Genomic DNA, 18526 nt, shown 5'->3' on the forward strand with positions numbered 1-18526 from the left:
GGATGAGACGGGCAGCACAGGGTGGCATCTCATCAGGGTGTTGAGGAAGGTGGCTGTGACCATCTCTCACATCTCAGCAGGACACTGGTATCAGGGCCTCCTCAGCCTGCCCCCTCTGTGCCTCGGTTTCCCTTTTGGTGAAATGGGACAACAATGCTCCCCAGCGGATGCCAGTCCGAGCACATCACCTGTCCCCAGAAGGCACCCCACACATGTGTGACTGAGTGAGCGCCTTGCAGAGCTTGTGTGACGACCAGGTGACAGGTAATGTCCAGGGCAGCCATGTCCTTGGAGAACCTGATGAGCTATCTCCATCCTGGACGAGGGTGCTGAGGTCAGGGGTCGTGCCTGGAAGCTTGGCACTGTGACCAGAGACCTCGTGTCAAATCCGCACACTGTGTGTTCTCAGAGTGGGCAGGTTGGGAGAGTTTGTAACGGGCCTTCGGCTGGGTGTGGTGGTTAATTTACATGTCAACTTGGCAAGGCCATGGCCCCAGTGTTTGGCCAAACACCAGGTTGGACTGTGGCTGTGAGCAGCTTTAGATGGGATTAACATTTATATCAGTGGACTCTGACTAAAGCAGGTGACCCTCCCTGAGGTGGGTGGGCCGCAGCCAGTGGAGGAAAGCCTCAGGAGCCAGACCAAGGCCCCAGGGAAGAAGGAATTGGGACTCAAGATCACACATCAACTCTTGCCTGAATCTCCAGGCTGCTGGGCTGTCCTGCAAATTTCAGACGTGCCAGGCCCACAACTGTGTGAGCCAATTCCTTAAAACCAACCCTCTCACATGTATGTGTGAATGTATGTACGTGGTGTATGTACACACACACACGTTACACGAGATGTCCTATCTATCTAGACCCTATTGGCTCTGTTTCTCTGGGAACCCTGACTGACCACTGGTTTCAAGGTTCTGCACTGCAGACGCCAGGCTGGCCGACCTGTCTCTGAGGTCTGGGCCCAGGTGGCTGCTCTGGACAGCTGTGTGGCCCAGGGCTGGGTGAACAGGGTGCTGGAGGCCCCACACATTCTGGAAATTCAACAAGCCCATGAAGTGGCCAGGGGAAAAGTCAACACTGGCCACTCATAACAACCAGCCTGGGAAGTGGCTCAGACGGCCCCACCCCAGGAGCCGGCCTGGGAAGGGTCCAGCTCACGCTGTGCTGAGCACCCAGGCACAAGGGGATGGCGTGGGCCTCCCCGGGCTTGAACCCTGGGCTCCGTCAGGCCAGGAGGGGGCCTCGGTTTTCCTTTTGCATGAAAGGTTGCTGACCAGCTCATATAACATTCACTTTCCTTTTCCTCATTTTTGAAAGTTTTTTAGCTGCAGAGAAGCCCAGAGAGTAATCACTCTGGCCATAGAAAGTAATAGGCAGTCCCACTCTTCCGGCACCGTCTGCTGGCCTCTGACATGTTTCTCCTGGCAACATGTATTTTACTGAATTAAACGTCACTGATGAAGCTGAAGGGCCCTTCACTCATCTCCCCACAATCCCTCCTTCCTCCTCTAGGAAAAGCTCTCATGAATTTTGGGACAGCTTTCCAGGAAAGGGCCATTTCTGAGCTCTGGAATTCCATCCGGGGTCATTTTCAAGGGGGCCTGCCGGGCCTGTGGCTGTGGTCTGTCTGGGGCCAGAAAGAACAAAAGAACCTCCAAGCGAGCTGACCTTCCTGGGCCAGGCCCCGCACCCGCCACAGAGGGCCCACCCTTGCCCGCGCTCCTGCCAGCCTGGCTGGGCCCCTCCCTATTCCCCGGGAGACCAGAACCCAGAGGTTCACCTGCCACTGACCTGCTGAGGGGAAGAGGGCGGAGGGGGACAGCCCCTGCCCTTCTTTCTCCCTCTGAAGTCAGCTCTGCATGAAGCCTGAGCTGCTGAGAAGTGGCTGAGGGGGAAGCGATGGCTTTGCTGGAAAGCCCTGCCCCCCCCACCCCCACCCAAGTGCAATGCCCTCAGCTCTCAGCCAAGGCGCCCGGCCGTGCGCTCATAGGACGAGCCGGGTGGAGGGAGGCCCCACTGCCGTCTGCTCACCCAGGAGGGACTGTGTCTGGGGAGGGAAGGTCTCCACAGGTCACAAGCCAAGGCCACTCAGCTGGTGAGTGACAGAGCCAGGCTGGCCAGCTCCCTCCAGGTCAGACCTTTAACTGTGGGGCAGCACCTCTCAGGACTCAGAGCAATGGGGGAAGCCCAGGGACTGGGACTCAACTCTCCTCTTCGTGGCTCCCGCCACCTGCAGGACAAAGCCCATGCCCCCTGACGTGCCTGCCAGCCTTCCCAGATGTGCCCATGGCTCCTCGACAACCAGACTCTTTCCTAAAGCATCCTCGTGGCTCACACGCACCGCCCCCCATGCAGCCCTCCCACATCGTGTGCATGGCCAGGCATGCCCCTGGAGCCCTGCCTGGCTCCCACCACCTCCTTAATTCAATGGACCCTTCAGACCCAGGCTTGCAACATGGGACCTGTGAACCCTTGAAGTTCTGCACTGCCGTGGGGGGAGGGGCTGAGGCACAGGCCGTCACCTAAGGTTGGGTCCAGCACCACAGACCTCCAGACCCGCTGGCGTGGGGCAGCGTCCCCTCCTCCGGCACTGCTTGTGGCACAGCGGGCATTTCAGTGCTGCCTGGCGCCTGCAGCATCTCCTCCCACACACCCCCACCCCGGCCCGTGGACCACATGGTGGGGATGGCGGGAGTGTCCCCACTGTCGGCATGCTGGCTCCTGGTGATGGATAAGCTCCCCAGACGAGAGCAGAAGCAGATTAAGTAGCCACTTAGCAGAGCGCGGCCATTCCCTGTACCCTGGGGGAGGCAGCGGGTGGGGACAGGGCAGTCCCGGCTAAAGCTATATGTCCAGTTCCTGGAAACAGGGGAGTGAGAATAAAGACCTGGCCCACTGCTGGCTCACCCACTACATCCTGTTTTTATGGAAAACTAATCTAATTCCCAACAGCAAAGCAAGCAGCTGACATCCGTGGGGGTCCCGGGAGGCCATGATGCCCGGGCCCCAGAGGCACGAGCCAGCCACCCCTCACCACCCCCTCCCCCTGCCAGCTCCACTCACAAGGGTCAGAGCCTCCATCCCAGCATCCCCTCGCCCCTCACCTCAGACCCTTCCTGGCAGCGAGGAGCAGGCCAGCTCTTATCCAGCCCCTCAACCCCCCTAATCTCAGCTGGACCCTGCTCCTCGAAGGCCTTGGCCAGTCTGCACAGGGGTAGCTGTCACCCTGGGGCTGCCGCCCACGATGGGCAGGTCAGACGCACCAGAGATGCCACGAGGTGGGAGGACCCGCTCCTGGGCCTGGCAGCCTTGTGTCTACAGGACTCGGGCTTTGGAGAAAGGAGAGCCTTGGTCAGAGGCCTGGCTCTACTTCTGTGGACTACAGTCCTCTCTGAGCCTCAGTTTCCTCACCTGTAAAATGAGGATGCCAGCCTCATCCATTCAGAGGCTGAAGTGATGAGGTCATGATTGGAACACCAGCATTGTTTTCTTAATCACAAGCCTGACGGCCAAAGGCTGCTCTGAGAGTCACCGGCCACCTGCCCGAAGCCGCAGAGCACTGGGAGCAGAACCAGGCCTCACCGCCCACCTTCCACCGCTGCACCCTGACCACAGACACCCTTGCAGGCCCCTCCTGCTCCTCAGGGTCAGGGCTGAATCTTCGGGAACCTGCAGGCTCCAGTCGACACCAGGAAAGAGGCCTGAAGCGGCATCTGGCTGGCCCCCCAACCCCAGGCTTCGCTGCCGCTGTGCCCCCCTCTGTGGTCCCTGCTAACACACGGACAGGACAGACACGTGGCTCCCATACACCTCCTTCAGCTGCTGCAGCCAGTGGCGGGAAACCAGGGAGGGCCAGAGAACAGGGGGGCCAGGAGCCGAGACAGGCGAGCAGGCCTGGTGTCTCCTCCTGCACTCACTCAGCGGCCAGCGGGGCTGCAGAAACTCGCTCCCGACTCCTCCCCCACGCTGTCCCTTCCACTTGGAGAGGTTGCCGAGGCCAGGCCCCTCCCCCACCCACACACAGACACACCCACGGGCTGGGGTCCCCCCTCACCACCCCCCGCACTCTGCTGGCCAAGTGCACACAATTCCATCCTCGCAGTTTTGATCTGGACGGATCCCGCGGAAGCCTGAGCAGGAACCTGCAGGCACAGGCAGCCCACAGGCACAGCCGGACACCTCTTCCCTCTGAAGCATCCCCCAGTCCTCGGTGCCTAGATGCCAACCACACCCGCCCTCCTGTGACCTGGCACACAGCCCCAGAGCTGATGTCTAGTTCTGTCCCTTCCAGCTGTGGACCCGGAACTTGCTTAACCTCTTCCAAATGCGAATCTTTGTGCTGCTGCCTCAAGCATGGCAGGGGTCTCAGGGGCAGGCCGGGCCACACAGGGCACCGCTGTTGTGCTCCTTCCCTCAGCCAACTCCCAACCCCGGCCTGAAAGCAGGGGGCTGCCTCGTGAGGCCAAGGCTGGTGACAGCCCCCAGGGTTTGGGGCCAGGCGTCCTTCCTCGGGGAGAACACCAGGAGCACCCTCAGCTGCCAGCACTTTCAGGAGCCGGGAGAGGTGGCTGTCAGCGTGGGTGCACACCACCCCAAGCCAGGCTCCATGCCGTGGGCAGGGGTCCGTGCCTGCCCCAACCCACTCCTTCATCCCTGGGCTATGGAGGACCCTCCCAGCAGCAGCCCACGAAGTCAGCCACGTGATGCCTTCACTGCTGTCCTGTGGAAGCGCCCAGAACCGTGACTCAGCCAGACGCAGCAGGTTCCACTGTTGCCACCTGATCGGTGGAGCCGAGGGCCGGGCCTAAAGCTGGGTGTCCTTACCCCGACACCCAGTCTCAGCTGCGGGACGTCACCAAGCCGTGGGACAACTCTGCCCCGGATTCCTCACCGGTGAGGCCACCAAGGTGCCCCAAGGGCGTCGGTGAAGAGCTCCTTAATCAAAACTTGTGGCATGCAGCTTCGGCCTGGACAGGCTTCCTTAAAACATGGAGGCAGCCCTGCCCGCCCTGAGAGGCGGGTGATTAAGAGGTTTGTCATTCATCCACGGCAGAGGCAGAGCGAGGGCTGGGAGAGGCAGCACTATCCCCACCTCCCTCTCACTCAGGTGGACTTGGCAAGGTACTTCCACCCACGTCACCTGGCGGGCTGTCCCCAGGGCAATGAGGCCACTCGAGGCAGGTGCTAACCTTACAAGTGGAGATTAAACCAAGTGGGGCATGGAGAGGCCCGAAGATAGAAGGGCAGCTGCAGGTACTGGGCGCCTGGCATAGCAGGTAGCCATGTCCCACATCTAAAGGTGGAGAGTTCAAGGCCCAGAGAGGCTGAGTAACTTGTCCCAGGACACCCAGTAGCAGAGCCAGGACTTGGAGCCGTGTCTGATGGGATTGGCTGGAGGAAGGAGTGGGAAGGTGATAAGAAGCTTGGCCTAGGAGCTTTTCCATTCCACTGCCTCTGCTCCGCGGGCACCCACCACCCCAGCAGGCAGAGGAAGGTTCCTGTGGCCTCCTAGACCACTGGTTCTGAGGAAACTCACTGCCTGGCAGATGCTGGGCACATAGGGGCCACACACGCTCAAGCCTGAATCCCAGCACGGCCGTACCCTGGAGCGCCCCAGTGACAGTGTTCAGGACAGGGCAGAAGTCAGCTGAGGTCCCAAGGCTGCCCCGGTGGGCCCCATTTTCCACCTGCACAGAGCGGGGCTGGGACAGAACAGGAGCCACAGAGGTGACGCCAGCGGCAATGACGTCCAAACACCCAATGCCCTGGGGCTGTCCTGGAGGGAGGCCTGACTCCCCGCGGCTGCTAGCATGACCATCCCCCACCACCGAGACCCCAGGGTCCAGCATCTCCTGTCTCCACGGGCTGACATCCCTCACCTGCGTCAGAACTGGGGAGAGGCCACAGGAAGCCCGGGCCCCCACTTGGTGCAGCAGGGAAGCTGCTGATGCAACTATTGCCCAGTACCTAGTCGGCCACGGGGCCGTGTGGCCCAGCCGCCGGCAGGAGCCACCACCAAGAGCACAGTTCAGCGAGGAAACCAGCCCCAAGTTACAAATAACCAACGGACAGACACGGAACCTGAGTCCCTGGAGGATGCTCACACCACGGGGCCCCACGCCCACAGGCAGGCCAGGCTTTTTGAGAAGCAGGCCCAAGTCTGGCAGGGGATACAGAGGAACCACAGCGGTCCGGCTTCCTTCCACATAAAACGGTTCCAAGGCCCTGCCACCTGCTCCTTCTCTGAGGGGTGACCCTCAGCAGCTCCTGCCCACGTCCTTAAGTCACCTGTGCAAAGGCACGAGCTCCTGAGGCCACCCCGACCAGGATGCCCTTGCCCCTTGGCAGCACTGCCCTCCCCAATAGGGGTCATTCCATCTGGAAAGCCCTCAGCCCCCACACAGGACCATGCCTGCCCCCTGCAGGCCGCTGGCAATGCCTCCTGAAGACACAACTGAATGCACCATGGGCCCTCGGCCCCTCAGGAGGCCTGGAAGTGTCTCTCAGGCTCTGGAATGTGATAGAGCCTGTCCAGCCCAGAAGCTTCTGAAGCCTCCTCTGGAGGCAGCAATTACTCCTCCCTCTGCCTCGTGCACCCTCCACCCTCGAAGGTTGGGGGGCTCCTCCCAGCTGGGGCTCCTTGGTTCAGAGTGGGCCTCCAGAGGAGAGTGGCCCCTGGTCCTCGCAAATAACTCTTGGTGCCCCACCCTCCATCACATGCTTTCCACAGTGGGGAACCTGGGGAGAAGAGGGGCGGACAGAAAGGGACAGCACGGCCCTGGAGAGTGAGAGCGGAGAGCTAAGGGAGATACCCCCAAATGGGGAACTGGGACATGAGGTCGGCCCAATTTTGGGGCACGAGAGGAAATGGGCAGGGAGAAAAGGGGCCTCACTCCAGAAAATCCAGAGACGTGTGGATGGGCAGAGGGTCAGGCGGGAGGCGAGACGCCTGGGAGTGAGCGCAGACTCCCTCCCTGTGTGGCCGCAAGCCTGGGTTTTGTTTATTCAGCATAAGCTGGGCCTCACTCTGGAAGGATTGATAATGGGGCCCTCATCTCCCCCACCTACCGCTGGTGTCTCCACCTGCAACCCCAGGGGCAGATGGCCACCTGGAGGTCCCCCCGACTCTAAGGGCGAGTCCCACAGGGCAGACTGCCAAACGGAGTGGTGGGATGGCAGGCGGGTGCCGCCTCCATGGGAAGAAGGGTGCCCAGCATCCCCTGGCTTCCTCGGGCACAGGACGAAGGGACACAGGACTCCAAGCTCAGCCCCCGCCCTTCAGCATCCAGGACCTGCGTGGAGCTCCCTCCGGGCCAGATGACCTCTAACTCTTGGCTTCTGGCTGGTCTCATTCTCCTGCTGTCACATTACGCACCCGCTTGCAAGGATGGAGACACTGAGGCAGGACAGGTCCTGGCCGAGGTCGCGGAGCCAACAGGTGCCAGGATCACATGGCTGCCGCCAAAGGGTGAGGCTGCCCCACCCGAGGGCCCCCTCAGACACCACCCCAGGGACCACAAGAGGCCTCAAGCCTCTGCCCCTGGATCCCTCCCCCCACCGCAGGCCCTCCACGTTCCTGAGCACTGCCAGCCCCTCTCCTGACATCCAGAGATTAGGGCCATCCTGGCCGCCTCTCCCAGGCCAGGCAGGTCTGCACCCACTGATTATGTGACTCCGGCAGTGGGATGGGAAGCGTCACAGCCAGGGCTTGGGAGCCGGACAGGGGGACCCTCGAGACCGGAGCATCAGACGGCGCAGCCTCAAGCAGTGCCTGTGTGTCACAGCCTCACCACCACACAGCCTCTGTCTACATCCACTTCCACACGCAGGATCGGGCAGTGGCTGGCCTGGCCCTGACCATGCAGAGTGACATCAATGAAGAAGCGAGGCACTGTCAGCCAGATGGCTCCACACGGAGTGGAGGAGAAATGGCTGTGCTGGCCAGGGGCCGAGCTCTGGGCTGGTCCAGGGGGCGGGGGGACAGAAGAGGAAGCAGGAGACCTAGTGCTGACCCACAAGTGTGGCTGTGCTGGCCGAGGACTAACAGGCGGCTCAGAGGCAAGAAGCACGCTGGGACCACATGGGGCTCCCTGAGGATCAAACAGGACAGGCCCCAGGGCCAGGCTGTGCAGGCTGAATTGGAGCCGCACTTGCCAAAGCACCTGGGTGCAGCGCTGAGACTGTCCTGGCCTTGAACTCAGTGTCCAGCCCGGGGAGTTTGTCCCGAGGGGGACGGTCAGAAGAGAGAAAGTCAGGCAGCACACAGAGTGGGCCCCTGGGAACAGCAGGGGGGTCAGGAGGCCCGACGGTCACAGCACAGCAGCCAAAAGAAAGCACTGCATCCAACAGGCGGCGAGGGGAGGCCACGCTGAAGACCAAAGTCCCAGCCAGGCCAGAGACACCCAGGACAAGAGCTGGCGAGCGAGGGGGTGGCCCCTGGAGACAGTGGGACAAAGGCCCTGGGAGGGGAGTCGAGAAGGTCTGAAGGCCAAGCAGGCAGACGAGGGGTGGGGGGTTGAGCAGGAGGGCACAGGCGGGAAGCAGGAAGCACACGGCAGGGCCTGGAGGAAATGGGAGCCAGCCCAGCCAGGGCAGAGCAGCCCACCCGTCAGGAAATGCTGAGAGAGGCCCCTCGTGTACCAGGCACCCAGGCCACAGCCACCCTCACGATGGGGGAGAAGAGGACGTTCTGGCGGGGAAAATGACCGATTAAACAGAGCAGGTCACCGGTTAATGGAACTTCAAATTAAAAACACCTGCTCTTAAAAAGACACCATTACGGGGGGGCTGGCCTAGTGGTGTAGTGGTTGGGTCCGTGCACTCCGCTTTGGCAGCCCGGAGTTCGGGGGTTCAGATCCCAGGCGTGGACCTGCACACCACTTATCAAGCCACGCTGTGGTGGTGTTCCATATACAAGAAGTGGAGGAAGACTGGCACAGATGTTAGCTCAGGGCCAATCTTCCTCACCAAACAAACAAAAAGATAATCCAATTCTTAAAAATGAGTGAAAGATTTTTCGAGACATGTCCCAGAGAAGATATCGAAGGTGATGACCACCACTCGGCATCCGGGTAATGTAGGGTAAAGCCGCAGGAGATGCCACTTCATGCCCACAAGCCGGCTGAAGCCAGAGGCCGACATACCATGTGCAGGCGAGGGCGGGGGCCCTGGAGCCCTCCTGCCCGACCAGGGAGCGTCAAGACATCACCTGGAGAACTGACTGGGGTGTCCTCGAGGTGAGCTGGGTGCCGCCCGTGACCCGGCAACCCCACGCCCAGGGAGAGAACGACACTCAAGTGTGCACAGAGGGACATGCGCGCTAGCAGGCTCGTGCACACTCGCCGATGCAGAAGAGGAGAGGGGACAAGGACATGTGGCCGGTGCAGACGGAAGAGTCCTGACCAGCACTAACGAAGGAGCCACCAAGGCAGCAACCTGGACGGATCGCACAAACACTGCGCTGACCGACAGCAGCAACACAGAAGTCCACGGCCCTGGTGGCCTCTTGAACATGAACCCCCCATGCAGGCAAAACTAACAGGGCCACGGAAGTCAGAGAGTCGTGGGGGGTAACTGAAAGGGGGCAAGTTGTTCCCCGGGCAGACGTGTTCTCCATCTGGAACACATATGGATGTGTTCAACTGTCAAAACCCATCCTCCGGAACACTGAAGGTCTGGCCCTTCGTCTGCTCGCGATATCTCAGTTAAACACGATGCATGGACTATGCGCTGTCCTCCACGGGCTTCTGTAGGGACCCCGAAAGCAGGACCTGGCACATGGCAGGTTCTCTAAACGTATTTGGCGAGTGAATGACCAATAGAAGGCAGCAGAGTGACCGAGTGTCTGCCACGGGAAGATGGCGGCAAAGCGAACAGCCGGCAGGTCCGGGGCGAGGACAAGCTTGGGGTGGCGAGATACAAGCCCGGCCAGAGGAAGTAACTGGGTAGTCACCGGGTACACTGACATGTTGAAGGCGTGGGGTCTGGGGGCTCCCTGGGAGGCAAGAGTGTTGGTGTCAAGAACTCTGGTGCCAATGGCCACTCTACCCCCACCACGTCACCCTCATGTCCCCATCCGTCACATGGGGCCCCCCACCCCCCTGCCTGGAGAGGTGAAGGTGCCCACTGTGGAGCACCGCTACCAGCAGCGGGCAGGGCGTTGTCAGAGAGTTGTGCTGAGTGGAGACTAGAAGGTCAGGGACCCCATGCCAGGCTGAGCCAGCAGGGTTTTCACAGTGGGCCCTGGGCAGCTCTTGGGGCTTTAGGTGGAGGAATGGCTGCTCAGATGTCTCAGGAAGCCCCGTTGGCTGTGGGACGCATCTGGACGCAGAGCCGGAAGACTGGGGCAGGGAGGGCGGAGAGGCCCCCCGCTCTGTCCAAGCAGAGGGTGCGATGGCAGTGGACCTGGGCAGAGGTTGCAGAAGGGCTGGGGAGACAAGTGGACACTAAGTTAGAGAAACGATGCAGAGGCTTGTGCCCAAGTGACCGGTCAGCTGGGGGAGGCAGCCGGATAACTTTAGGGATGAGGAGGCAGAGTGAGCACCCACAGGGGCAGATGGAGGCCAAGGGCCGGGAGCTCAGGAGGGGCTGGAGAGCTGCTGTCCCATGATCCACACTCGAAAAGGCAGCTTGCAAACTGCACTCGAACTGCACCTAGATGGTAGGTAACGCAGGGCGCACGGCTGGCCTGCCAGGGGAGCACAGCACCTTACATGGGCTGACCTCAGGCAGTCTGGGCCACCTGCTCCTTGTGAACAGCACAAGACGGGGGACAGATATGCGCAGACAAAGCCTGGCACTCAGGAGCTCCCGCAGTGTCGTGGGGTGGTGGGCCGTGGTGCTCATCATCACCCCAGCCACGGACAGATGGGAAGGAAGGGAAACTGGAAGTGCTAGGATACGGCAGGGGGAGGGGATTCCCTTTCTCTCTCAAAACCTCTTTAATGTTGTTATAATGATGTGGTATTTTAACCATAAACAGAAATCAAGTAAATGAGAGAGACTGGACCCAGGGCTCCAGCAGTTCCAGGAGGTGACAGGCCAAGACCCAGGCCTGAGGCTGGCGGCTCCTCCTCAGATGGCACCCTGACCACGGAGCCCACCCCTGGCCCCCTCCTGCTTTGCCACAACCACAGCCACAGTCACGGCCTTTGGCTGCTCCTGCAGGCCCGAGGAATCTGTTTACGTAGCAGTTTTGTTCTTTTCCTTTCCTCCAGAGGATCCACAGGAAGGCTGTCCAGGGCAGGGAGGCAGGAGAGCTGGGGGGACAGCCTAGCTGGCACACCTGGGCACTGCTGGGGTCGGAGCTGAGCTGGAAGCAGCCTGGATGGGGCCTGGGGAAGCGCATCCCTCACCCAGCCGCAGCTCCCTGTGTGGGGCAGCTCCTCCCCACCGTGGGGCCCAGGGGCCTGGGATGGCGGCAAGCCCCCTACCCCCTCACCTCATGGATGGAAGCATGGCCCCCAGCCCCCCTCCTGCTCTACAGGAGCCGGCTGGCTCTTGGGCCCACTTCAGCCGCCCATACACCAGCAAAGGAAACCACAGGAGGTGGCCGCGGCATCCGTGTCCCTCTTTAGCCTGACCCCGAGGAAGGAGAAGTAGTCCCAGCTATATATACTTATGGAGAAAAACAGAGGGCGGATCAGAGCCTGGTAAACAGCCGGCCCGTTAGAGGGAACCTAAAAATACTCCCTATAATTATGTTATTAAAACACACCAGAAAAATTGACCCACCCCTCTCAGCAGAGGCCCCAAGACGGCTGCAGGGATGCGGGAGGCCACGCACGTCGGCCGAGGGTGCCCTGGTGTCACCTAGAGGCTGGGCTGGGCCCGACGCCACCCCATTGCACTCGGCTTGGCTGTCACCTCCCCTGATGCGCAGCTTCCCCCAGGGCCAACCACAGCTGTCTGGCCTCAGCCTCCGTCTGCCCATCCACAGAATGGGGAGCTCCTGAGTCCATTTACCCCAGAGAAGCACTCCACAGGAGCAAGAGACGGGGCCGCGCTGCTGCAATTCCCAAGGCCTGGGAGCCACCTGACCTCCCATGAAGGGACCCCAGTAACCGCGGGTGCCCAGGGGGGAAGGACAGAGGGGACACCGAGTCATGGTGTGGCGGCTGTGGGCGGCACATGTGACAGATACGTTTATGCTTTGATAAGAGCAGACAGGCCTGGAAACGGAGCAAACCAGAGGTTTCCTTCTGAGAATGAGGGGGGGACGGGCAGACTCAAATGGTTAAAAAAGCAACTTAATCTTATCTAACATTTCACTGTTTTATGAAAAGTATTCATAGATTACTTGGGCAATTAAAACGAAATAAAAAATCAGAACAGGGGAGGGGTTCCAGTATCAGGTCCTTCCAGCCCTTCTCCAGGCCCGACCTCCCCTCCCCACCCCACCCAGCCACCACCAGGGCACTAGAGTTCAGAAAGAAACACACCCCCACAGCATCCCCATCCACCAGGCCACCCCCTCAGCTCCTTCCAGAGACAGAGGGCCTGAAGTAGGGGCTGCCTGGTCTGAGGCCCTGGAACTGCCATCCTGCACCCCCCAGCCTGGCTGCCAACTCCTCTCCCTCCATCAGGCAGCCTCATCCGGGGCTCACCTCCTCCCAGCCCTGCTCAGCCTGGACCCTATTCTGCACGGCGTTACTTGGGAACCCTGCCTTGTACCGCATTATTTAAGAGGACGCTATTCTGTATGGCGTTACTTGGGACCCCATGTTTTAGGGCATTATTTGGGGACCCAGTCTCGTATGGCATTATTTAGGGGAACCCTATTCTGTATGGCATTATCTGGGGACCCCATCTTTTTTTAGGGTGTTATTTGGGGAACCTGTCTTGTAGGGCGTTAGTTGTTGTGCTGTTTCTTTCTCATCTGTGCTCCAAGTGCAGTGAATAAACACAGCAAAGGCACTTACAGAACCAAAGTGCCGGGAGTTGGCGGGACCCCAGACCTTCCTCCCTGGCGAGGAGGAAACCGCAGGCTGGTTAGAAGAATGAGCCCAGCCCCTCCCACGCCCGCCACCACTGGCTCTGAACCAGACGCAGGCGCCTGGATCCAGCCCAGACTCTTCCCATGAGACCCGGAGGAGAGAACGCTTGAATGAATTCGGGAGACTCAGGAAAGGTCCCGAGTGAGCGCGCAGGAATCTGCGCGGGCGGGTGGAGGGCGTGGTGGCAGGGGGCCGGCCCTGGACATAGCGCCTCCCCTTCCTGGGAACCGCCCGTGGCTGGCTGGGCAGCCCTGCGTGTGCCGGACCCCGGTGGTGGGTGGCCCCTTCCACTCGGCTCCCCAGAGGCCTGCCCTGGCCGCTGACCGCCAGCACTTCGGCCCGGGTGCCGGCACATCTGGGAAAGTGCTCTGCGGCTCCCGGCCCACCAGGACTTGCATGGGAGGGCTGCCCCAGCCCTGCTCCGTCCAGAGCCCTGGAGACCAAGAGATCAGAGAGCTGGGAGCAGCCTTCAAGCTTTCATTGTCTCGTTTACAGGCGAGGAAACTGAGGCCCAGAGAGGGGGGTGAGGGCAAGCTCAGAGCAGGACAGAGGCTGCTGCCACCCACAAAGCCCTCCCCTCCCCTGTCTGTCCTCCCAGCGAACTTCCACCCCAGGTTCCCCCAAAGGTAACATTCTGTCAGCAGGAGGTGTGGGACTCAGCTGCCTGAGAAGGAAAATTCCATCCCCAGCTTCACCCCTTCCTCTGGGTGAGTGAACCCACGTCCCCAAACCCCAGGGTCCTCATCCAGAAAACAGGCTGAGCTCAGAGGAGTCCAAAGGTTAAGAGTGACAGAGGTCAGGTGCAGAGCAGGTGGTCCTCCCGGCACCTCTCCAGGACAGCCTCAGGCTGACAGGGACAGGCAGCTGGGGACAGGGGCTGCCGACCACACTGCTCCCCTTGACCACACTGCTCCCCTTGTGGAAAAGCACGCAGCAGACACTCCTTGTGGGTCCCCTGCAAGGCAGCCGTGTGCTGCCGTATTAACGACTTCTGTAATGCAGAGTCTTCACTACAAGGAAGCACAAAATTGCTTTGGTAACAAGAGGGGAAAAAAAATCTACGTAAAAAAAGGATCTACATAAAAAATGTCTTTGTCTTTCTAAAATCGATGACCAAGACCAATGTGTGTGTTGAATTCTAAGGAAAAGGGGATTTCTGAGGACCAGAGTGGTCAAGAGTGGCTCCCTGTAAGAAGGAGCTCGCGCTGGACCCTGAAAATTGTGGCAGCAGGAAGGGGGAGCTCCACAACCACTGGGTAGGCTGGCCCCATCTCTGGACTTGCCACGAAAGGCAGTCCCCTGCGGCTGCGCTCACGGCGGGTGGGCCCCTCAAGATGAGGTCGAGAAGGCTGCCCTTCTTCCTCTCCATCTCTGAGTACCAAGAGCAAATTTAGTGCCAAGTCAGAACGGGAGAGACGCCACCCAGGAAGCAGCCCGCCCTGCAGGGCCAGGGGCTGAGACCAGGCACTCCTCCCACCCGCAGCCACAAGACTTCCTCTGCCGGACCCTTCCTGGCAGGGCCCGGGGCTCTCCAGGCCTGGCTGCCAGCAGGATGACCCCAGAGGGATGACCACAGGGGACCCGTGTTCAGCTCCTGGGTGGACCCTGGCCCCTCCCCCAAACACGCGCACAGGCACCCCTCAGTCCTGTCAACCAGGCACCTCAGTCCTGCTGACTCGTTCAGTCTTTCTGGGGGGCCAACATAGAGTCAGCGTCCCTTCCGCAAGGTTGCAAGGCCCCAGCTCTGAGGCCGTCCAGTCCTGGGTGCTCTCCTTCCTAGTGCCACCAGCAGAGCGCAGCCTCTGGATGGGACAGACCCGGGCCCGGGCTGGCTCTGAGAGCCCAGCACAGTTCACCCCCGAGGGGTTACTGGGTAAATGCTAGAGTCTCGGACCTGGACGCTAACAAGGCCCTGCGGCCAGGCCTCCGCTTTCTCATTGCCAAGAGAGAGGAACCCATCCTGCCTGCTCACAGGGGTGTTGAGTCAGCGATGGTGGAAACGCTCTGAAAAGGAGGAAGTGGCCCCATTCTAAACAGTAACACTTCTCAGTGACAATTGGTCTGGTGCAGGGGCTGGCCCAGTGTGCCGGGGGGCGTGCCTGCAGGGGGAGGCCCATCCTACAAGGCCAAAGCCACACTGCGGCACCACGTATGTTTCCCGTCGTCAGCCATAAGGTTCCTGTTTTAACCACCTGTCTTTTGGCTACGTTGTCTGTTTCTGGCTGCCCTGTTAGGTCAAGAGTCAGGAGGCATGGCCTGTCCTATGGGAATCACAAAATGTCCAGCCCTAACATCTCTCTAGAAGCTTTCAGCTCTGGGTCCTGACCCCCCCCCTCAGGGCTCCAGGGACAACAGGTGAGATGCCTGCAGCCATCACCCCTCCCAGGGGGAGTCGGGGAGTCTCTGCCACAACGAAGAGGCAGAGCCGGGCTCTTCAGGTGGTGATCCCCCACAGGGAGTGGCGTGGGGCCGAGGGCACTCCAGGATGACTCAACCCTTGGCACAGCCGCGGCCCGAGCCAGCACAGGGCACCAGTCTGACTAATATCCTCTGAAGGCCTTATGCACACCCACCTCTTACTTCCAAAACACCACAGAACTCACACTTTCTAGCCTCAGAAGACACCAGAGCAAACGGTCCACTTCCAGCTCCGTCAGCTGGGCCTTGACATTAGCAGGACAGCAAGCAGCTCCCTCGGGAGCTGCCCACGCCCAGCCGGAGAACCAGCGCCAGAGTCTCAGGTGTCACCTGGGCAGGGCCTTGGCCGGTTTCCCATCACCCACCCTCCCCCAAGCTTAAGAAACAACGCCGAAGCCCACGTCCCCCACCAGGCCCCAGAATCGAGGTGGGCGTGGCCAAGGCAGCAGGTTTTTTTTTTTTAATTAATAGACTTTATTTTGGGGGCAGTTTTATGTTTACAGAAAAACTGAGAAAGAAGTACAGAGAATTCGTCATCAAGCTCCTCAGGTGACTACTGTGGCACAGGTGGGAACCTGGAGCGAGTGCCAGCTCAGCATCCAGAGGACATGCACTGCCCATGTCGGTAGCAGCCACCTGAGAGCCAGAAGAACCCAGGATCCCAGGCTAATTCTCAGGTCAACAAACTCCGGCCCTCAGGCCAAATCTGGCCCCAGCACTTGTTTGGGTACGGCCCACAAACTAGGAGTGGTTTTACACTTTTTAATGGTTGGAAAAAATATCAGGAGATTTCATGATGTGAAAACATTTACTACGTGGCCCATTACAGAAAAAATTTGCCTACCCTGCACCAGGAGTTTCCACCATCTAGGGGGAGGAGCCCCTCCAGGAAGGAGCCACCACCTCCCGGATTCCCACAGGCCTGACCAGTTCCCTCCCTGTCTCTAGGGGGCTGCAGGTGCGCAGGCAAAGGTGAACCTGCTCTTTTGAGAAGCTTACCTGTCCATCCAACCCCCCCACCCCCCCATGCTGCCAGCTTCTAAGCCGACCTCTAGCTAGGTCTATTCTGCCTGTTTGCACTGTCTGGCTTCCTAGAGGCCCCAGGAGGAAAACAAGCCAGCAGTGTGCAGCCCGGCTCACCCTGCACTCTCCGGAGCACAGCCCAGGCTGTCTGTCCACACAAGGGCTGACTCAGACCCTCCTCTCCGGCCTCAATAGTTTTCATTGATTCCTGTCCTGAAAATGTCCCCAAGCTTCACCACCTTCCTCTGCCACAAATCAAAACACAGTCTGTCTGGGAGCCAAGGGGCAGGCAGCTCTGGGTCTCCGCATCCCTGGCCTCCTGGGAGCCAGCTCCCACCTATAACAGATGTTGGCAGATGCCTACCTGGAGTGACTTAAGAGGCTCTGGAAAGGCTTTCAGAATAAAAACACCCGCACCCACCGCAATCTGAAAGATTTCCACCCAACGGACAGACTTTCACAATGCAAACCACTCCATGTTTCAGTGAATTAATTTAATCAGACTGTCCAGCTCACAGCCACTGACAGCCCCTCATGGAGGGAGGTGAGGGCCTGTCGAAGGGTGGAATGAGCTCCTGAGCACTCTGCCCTCAGCACCGTGGAGGCAGGGAAGCGAGCAGAGGGGAGAACCACAGCGACATGCTTTCCAGAAGGCGGACTGACAACCCGGCCAGCAGGGGACACTGATGCCAGAGTGGGGACCCTCGGCTCTGATACCGAGGCCAGACCCTCCAGGGGGTGTTTCCCACCCAACCCAGAGAGTAAGCCAGGTCACCGGGAGGGCAGGGAGGAACCCGAACTACTTTTTCCAAAGCATGGGCCTGCCCCAGTCCGCTGGCAGAGTGGGGACGGGAAGGGGAAGAGTGAAGGGCCGAGCCAAGGGCAGGGACGTTAGTTCTGCTCCGGAGGCTCCAGATTAAACAGCTGCAGGCAGGAAGCCCGCCTTCTCCAAGATTGGTCGAGAAATCATGATGCAAGTTTGCGCTTTTTTTTTTTTTTTAAACACGAAAGAGAAAAAGAGATTCGTGCCCCCCTCACCAATGCTCCGGCCCTTCCCATAGGGGCAGACAATCCCCTCCCAGCGTCCCTCCTCCCAAGCGCTGCGGGCGGAGGCACCAGCCGCGCTCTCCGATGGCGCTCGGCGGCCCGCTCCCGTGGGCGCCGGGTGCCATCCCTCCGCCACCCGCCACCGCCCTCCAAGCCCGGCGCTCCGACGGGGCCCCGCCGAGGCCGCCCGCGCCGCCCCGGCCTCCCTAGCGCTCTCATGCTTCTGGAATGCGGGCGCCCAGGGCCGCGCGTCCCAGAGAATCTCCGCGCTCGCCCGCGCACGGCCCTCGCCCGGCCGGGAAGTGGGGAGCGGAGACACAGCCCGCGTCCCAGCCCAGAGCCCGCCGCGCCCACCCCACTCACCGGCCAGGAGCGCGAAGGGCAGCAGCAGCCAGTAGAGGAGGGCACCGAGCACGTGCGGCTCCATGCCCGGGGGGCCCGGGGCCCGGAGTCGGTGGGCCGCCGCGGCGCTAAGGGGCGGCGGGGGGCACCCGGGGTTGGCGCGCCATGCCGGACAGGGCGGGTCGCTGCACGTGCCGAGCGCCGCGGCCAGGACCCCTGGCTGGTCGGCGGGGACCCGAGCGCCTCAGCGCTCTCCTCCTCCTCCTTCTCCTCCCGGTGCCGACGGCCGGGACCCGCGCCCGCTCCGGTGTCAGCCCTGCCCCGGGCCGGAACGCAGCTCGCGGCTCTCGGCGGCTGAGCAGGGCCGGACGGCGGCTTGGCGGCTCTCTCTGCCCGTCCGCCCGCGGGCCTTTATAAGCTCGGCCCCCGCCCTCCGCCGCGGGCCCGCCTCCGCGCTCCCCCGACGGCCCGGCGCGCCCGCCACCCACTCCGCAGCTCCACGCGGCCCTCGCGCCCAGCCAGCCCTCCTGGCCCGGGCGGGCAAGCAGGATCGGAGACCCCCGACCAGCGGACTTCCAAGAAGACCCCCAACCCCAACAGCCTTGGCGCCGCCTCTCTCGGTATGCGCGCGGCGGCGGCGGCGGGGGGCGCTTCTCAGCCGGCGGACCCGGGCCGATCGCCAAAGAAAGGCTCCCTAGTGT

General features: G+C 61.0%; 1 protein-coding gene across 4 annotated transcripts in view; it reads right to left on the bottom strand.

Annotated features, from left to right (window-relative positions):
• Positions 1–18190, bottom strand: part of PIEZO1 (piezo type mechanosensitive ion channel component 1) — a 67006-nt gene extending 48816 nt beyond the window's left edge. For all 4 annotated transcript variants that reach the window (XM_058528458.1, XM_058528460.1, XM_058528459.1 and 1 more), the window contains exon 1: positions 17847–18190. In XM_058528458.1, the coding sequence (XP_058384441.1) occupies positions 17847–17910 (64 nt within the window). In that variant the 5' untranslated portion in view covers positions 17911–18190. The remainder of the gene's footprint in view (positions 1–17846) is intronic.
• Between the last annotated feature and the right edge of the window lie 336 nt (positions 18191–18526).

The sequence above is a fragment of the Diceros bicornis genome, chromosome 32, assembly GCF_020826845.1.
Source record: "Diceros bicornis minor isolate mBicDic1 chromosome 32, mDicBic1.mat.cur, whole genome shotgun sequence".
NCBI lineage: Eukaryota > Metazoa > Chordata > Mammalia > Perissodactyla > Rhinocerotidae > Diceros > Diceros bicornis.